This window comes from Amblyomma maculatum, chromosome 4, assembly GCF_055883805.1.
Source record: "Amblyomma maculatum isolate TAMU_Amacu chromosome 4, ASM5588380v1, whole genome shotgun sequence".
In the NCBI taxonomy this organism is placed as follows: domain Eukaryota; kingdom Metazoa; phylum Arthropoda; class Arachnida; order Ixodida; family Ixodidae; genus Amblyomma; species Amblyomma maculatum.
The window spans coordinates 145,163,962-145,169,046 of NC_139347.1; the positions used below are offsets into that span (position 1 = coordinate 145,163,962).

A 5,085-nucleotide genomic window follows, 5' to 3' on the forward strand; every position below is an offset into this window, starting at 1 on the left:
AAGCGACGCATTATAAAGATACGCCACATTTGTGAACCCTCGTGATAGCCTGCAAAGATATTCAGCGTGTTTAAAGGGCGATCGGTGAATTACGGCCAGAAATTCTACTGCCAACGAAAATATACAAGTACGAAAGAGCAAAAGTAGCTACATATATTGAATAATAACCACTGCAACTATATGCCGCCGTAGAGTAGTGGTTGGATTCTACTTCCTGCCGCGATAGCGAACGGTCGCAGAATCATGAGCTCCGTCGGAGCGGCGATAGCGGCCGTTGCTGGCCGCGGAAACAGGTTCAGCGCCGAAGAAGATAAGGACTACGAGATCGTTTTGCCTACCCTGCCCACCGGACGTGTTGTGTTAAACACGATGTTTTTGCACGGCGACGTGCGTATGAGGCCCTACAGGGTCGAGGACTTCAGGGATGCCCTCGCTAACGTCGGTGCGCTCCCCGACGTCGTGGCGTTGGGGGCGTACCAAATCAACCATGTGTGGGCGGTAACCATGAACAGCACGGAAGCCGCGAAGAAGCTGGCCGCCTTAAAGGAGCTGGAAGTCGAGGGACGCCGCTGCCTCATATTCGACCCTGAAGACCAGCAGGTGAAGCTACGCCTGCACTGGATGCTACACGGTGTCCAAGACGAGGACATCCGGACTGCTTTCGCGGCGTTCGGAAACGTGACCGAGGTGACGCGGGAGCGTTGGCGCGTCGTTGGAATGAAGGAAAAGGGATCCACCACGAGAACAGTGCTGCTCAAGTTGAAGCCAGGTATGAAGGTGGACGACCTGCCCCACCAGCTTCGCGTCGCCGGCGAGTTGGCTCTCGTGGTGGTTCCCGGGCGGCCGATGCAGTGCCTGCGGTGTCACGGCGCAGGCCACGTTCGCCGTGACTGCAAGGTGCCCAGGTGCTGCAAGTGCAGGCGCTATGGACACGCGGACGAGGACTGCGTCCGCACCTACGCGTCAGCGACCGGGCTCGGTGCGAAGGACGACAACAGGGAGCTGATGGACGTCGCCGAGGCTGAGGAAGCAGCAAAGGGTGCCGACGTGCTGGACAAGGTTCCCGTGTCGCAGGGCACCTCGGTGACTCCGAGTGGCGACGCCCCCCTTGCCGATAAGCCAGAGCTCGCGCCAGCTACGGTGAATTTGCCACAGCCAAGCGAGGAGACCTCAGCGGACGCGGAGAGCCTGCCGGCTCCCAAGGACGCAGAAGCAAAGGAAGTGAGCGAGGTTCACCGGCACAACTGCGGTGGTCGGACGACCACGGCCGCTACCCCCGGGAAACGCCCACATGCCGACACCAGCACCGGCGACGACAAGGAGGCAACGCCCACTTCCGAGGAACCACCAGCAAAGGCGCCTCAAACAAGGAGGCCCACGTTGAAGCCTCGCTCAATCCTTGCGAGCGAGAGGCGGGCCGGCGACACGGCGCCTCTCGAGCACGGCCAGAAGCTCGAGGAGGACGGCGCCAGCAGCGACGGAGGCGTCTAGCCTTGTGCTAGGCGCGAGAGGTAGGCACCGTGCTTTCGGTCTCTTCTTCTTATTTAAAAAATGGCTTCTGCATCACCGTTGAAGGTCGCCACGCTAAATGTTAGAGGTCTGGCAGGAAAGAGAAAACAAGGCCAGGTGTACCGACTTTTAACGGAGCATGATATTGATGTATTAGCTGTGCAGGAGACGAAAGTTGACGGTGAGGAAAAGAACGAGAGCATGGTGCAACGTTTCACGCCTAGGTTTTTTGCTGTGGTTAGCCACGCTGTAGCACATCGGCTGGCTGTGTTCTTTTTGTGAAGAAGTTGCCGGGGCTTGAAGTGCTTGGTCATTTTTCTTGTGAGTCGGGCCGGTGTGCACTTCTAGATTTTTCGCTGAATAGCACGGATTGGCGGATTGTCTGTCTCTACACGCCTAATGTAGCAGATGAAAGGGCGCAGTTTTTCCAAGGCATCCAGCAGCGGCTCTGCACCGATAGACAACTGATCGACCTAGGTGATTTTAATTGCGCCATTAGTGCGCGAGACAAGACAAGCCGGCGGCCATACCGAGACGCAAGCACTGAAGTGCTATCGCGAATTGTTGAGGAGTGTAACCTCGAGGATGTGGCAGAGTGTCTCGAGGGAGCCCGCACCGTAAAGCTCACGCACTTCCAGGGTTCGAGCCATGCAAGGCTGGACCGCATTTATGCATCCCTCGACATCTTACCTGAATGCAATAGTTATGAAGTAGAGCCGGTATCGTTTTCAGACCATTGTTTAGTTAAATGTTCTTTTGGATGGGTAAAGAGAGGGAATTCTTTTTCGTGGGAAATGTGGAAATTCAATAATAAACTCTTGCAGGATGAGCATTTTACCCGCATAGTAAAAGAAGAAATTGAAAAAATAAACCCAAGTAAAAATATGCACCTTTGGCAACAGTGGGAGCTGTGTAAAGAAACTATAAAAATTAAAGCAATAGAGAGGGCAACCTGTATACGGTTTGAGGAAAAACAGAAAGAGACGGAGTTAAGGACACTGCTCCGTACGTTGCTTAAACAGGAAGCTCGAGCGCCGGGGAAATGGATTGAAGATATACGGAAAACAAAGCAAAAACTAGAATTGATAGACGAAGATCGTTATCGAGGTGCGTTAGTGAGGGCAAGGGCAGAAGACACAGCTGCAGGGGAGGCGCCATCAAAACGAGCGCTGGGGTTCGAAAAAGCAAACGCTCAACGGAACCACATCGACCAAATAGATTGGGGCGGTATCTTGGCGGCGGACAACGACCACATCAAAGCAGCGTTCAACGCCCATTACCAAACCCTCTTCGCATCCCACACGGTAGACGCTATCACTTTTAAGAAAGTTTCTGGCGACGATACCGCGTCTGGACGATGAAGTGAAAGAGAGATTAGAACTAAAGATAACTGAAACAGAAGTGGAGCACGCTATTGACAGTTTAAATGCCGGTAAATCGCCGGGACCGGATGGGTTCAGCGCGGGTTTTTACAAAGAATTTAAGTACGAAATCACACCTATTTTGAACGCAATTTATAACGATGCCTACACAGTAAATGCCCTGCCTCCGTCATATGGGTCATCCCACACCGTACTCATTCCTAAAACTGATGAAATAGACAAATTACGCCTGGTAACATCTTACAGACCCATAGCACTTACAAACGTTGAATATAAAATTTTTATGAAGGTTTTGGCCCGAAGGTTGCAAACGGTTATTAAGGATATAGTAGGACCACACCAAACGTGTGGGATAAAAGGGAGGTCAATAGTGACCAACATTCAAAAGGGGCGAAGTGTCCTTGAGTGTTGTGATGACTGGGATGGTCGGGTCGCCATGCTTCAGATCGACCTCGAAAAAGCATTCGACTGCGTCGATCACGAAATTTTGTTTTCCCTTTTAGAACATGTGAATGTTGGTTCAGTTATATGTAAGGGTGTGGCCCTGGCGTACCGTAACTGCACGACGAGAGTGATTATTAATAAGAGTCTGGGAGCCCCCATTCGACTGCAGCGTTCGGTGCGACAGGGCTGTCCCCTCAGCCCTCTTTTGTTTTGCATTTATATTGAAACATTGTGCATGAAACTTATGAATAATGTCAACATTAGTGCGTTTAGGTTACAAGCAGCCAAAGTGAAGCTGCTCGCGTATGCAGACGACATCGTTATTTTTACGGTTGACCAGGAGAGTATCACCGAGGCTGTCAAATGTATCCGTGAGTTCTCTCAAGTTACCGGTAGCGGGGTGAACTGGGCCAAGTGCCTTGGGCTCTGGCATGGACAGTGGCCGTCGAAACCAGATCGCTTTGCCAATGTTACGTGGACAGACACACCGACCAAGTACTTGGGCGTCGAGCTGGATGCCTACCGCGAAAGCGAGCATTATTGGAAAGGGCAAATGACCGAACTACGGGAGAGAGCCGAGAAGTGGAAAGGCGCCAACATGTCGATTTTTGCCAGAGCTACTGTATGCAATCTTTTTTTTATCAGCAAACTTTGGTTCGCAATGCAAGTTTTGAGTTGTTCGCGCGTAAACGTACAGAAGTTACACAGGATTTTCGCCGTTTTTGTTTGGGCAGGTAAATGGGAACGCTGCAGCAGGACGAATTTGTTCCGTCGGGTAAAAGACGGCGGTTTAGGACTCGGCCATCTGTTTTTACGGCAGGTGGTCAACCGGTTTTTGTTTTTTCGGGATGCTTCGGACCCTTTCTTACGCACCGTCTGCCAAGTTAGGCTACGGCGTCTACTGCCGGAGTTTGTTGTCTCCACCGAAGAAGCTACGGGTGGGATTTTTGGTTATTACAGGGAGGTCGTCGCTAGTGTAAGATTTCTTTCAGTGCGTTTTTCTAATGAATATTTGTCCACTGTAAAACGAAAAAAGCTGTATCGCGATTTATGTGACATTGTTTTGCCACAACCCTTGTACAGAACCTTATACAGTGGAGGTCCGGGCAGAGATGTCTTGAAGAGAGTAAACAAAATGCAGGTGTCGCCAGGAGCTAAGACATTTTTCTTTAAATTACACACCGGAACATTATCAGTAAAGAAGTTTTTGGAGGAAAGGGATTTTTTTTTACCGTGGGGGGCGCACTGTTTAATCTGCAAGCAGCCGGAAACAATAGACCATGTTTTTTTGCATTGTTGGGAAGGGGTTTATTTCTGGGATGTTTTGCAACGTACGATAAAGAAAGAATTTCCACTAGACTCCCACGGCATCCGGTATTTAAGCATTGATAATGAAGATGGCGTTCCGTATGATTTAATCATGCTCATGGGCCTCCACTCTATATGGCGCTCCAGAATGGCGGGCTATCACTGCGACAGGGATGCTCGACCCGCTAGAATATACTTTCGAGAAAGTGTGAATTGGTTTATTGCCATACAGAAAGTGGCTGCTGAACATCCCGAATGGCTCTCAAGGGTAGAGCCTTTGCTGTCGTTGCGGGAGTTTTAATGTACTGAGACGAAGCCAGCCTGGCATTGGCTGATGATGACCTTCCAATATGTACTTTGTTTTGTGTTATTCGTGTTGTGTTCTTGTGAAATGGTATGAACCAAAGCCAGGAAATAAAGAAAAAAAAAAGTAGTGGTTAAG

General features: G+C 50.4%; 1 protein-coding gene across 1 annotated transcript; it reads left to right on the plus strand.

Annotated features, from left to right (window-relative positions):
* The first annotated feature begins 205 nt into the window (after window positions 1-205).
* Window positions 206-4,683, plus strand: LOC146193254 (uncharacterized). Its single transcript, XM_084602628.1, has one exon. The coding sequence runs from the start codon at window positions 244-246 to the stop codon at window positions 1,489-1,491; it is 1,248 nt and encodes a 415-aa protein (XP_084458754.1). The 5' UTR covers window positions 206-243; the 3' UTR covers window positions 1,492-4,683.
* The last annotated feature ends 402 nt before the right edge of the window (window positions 4,684-5,085 follow it).

Bases quoted from the DNA above. Each gene is read 5' to 3' on its own strand.
- LOC146193254 (XM_084602628.1), top strand. From the start codon at position 244: ATGAGCTCCGTCGGAGCGGCGATAGCGGCCGTTGCTGGCCGCGGAAAC.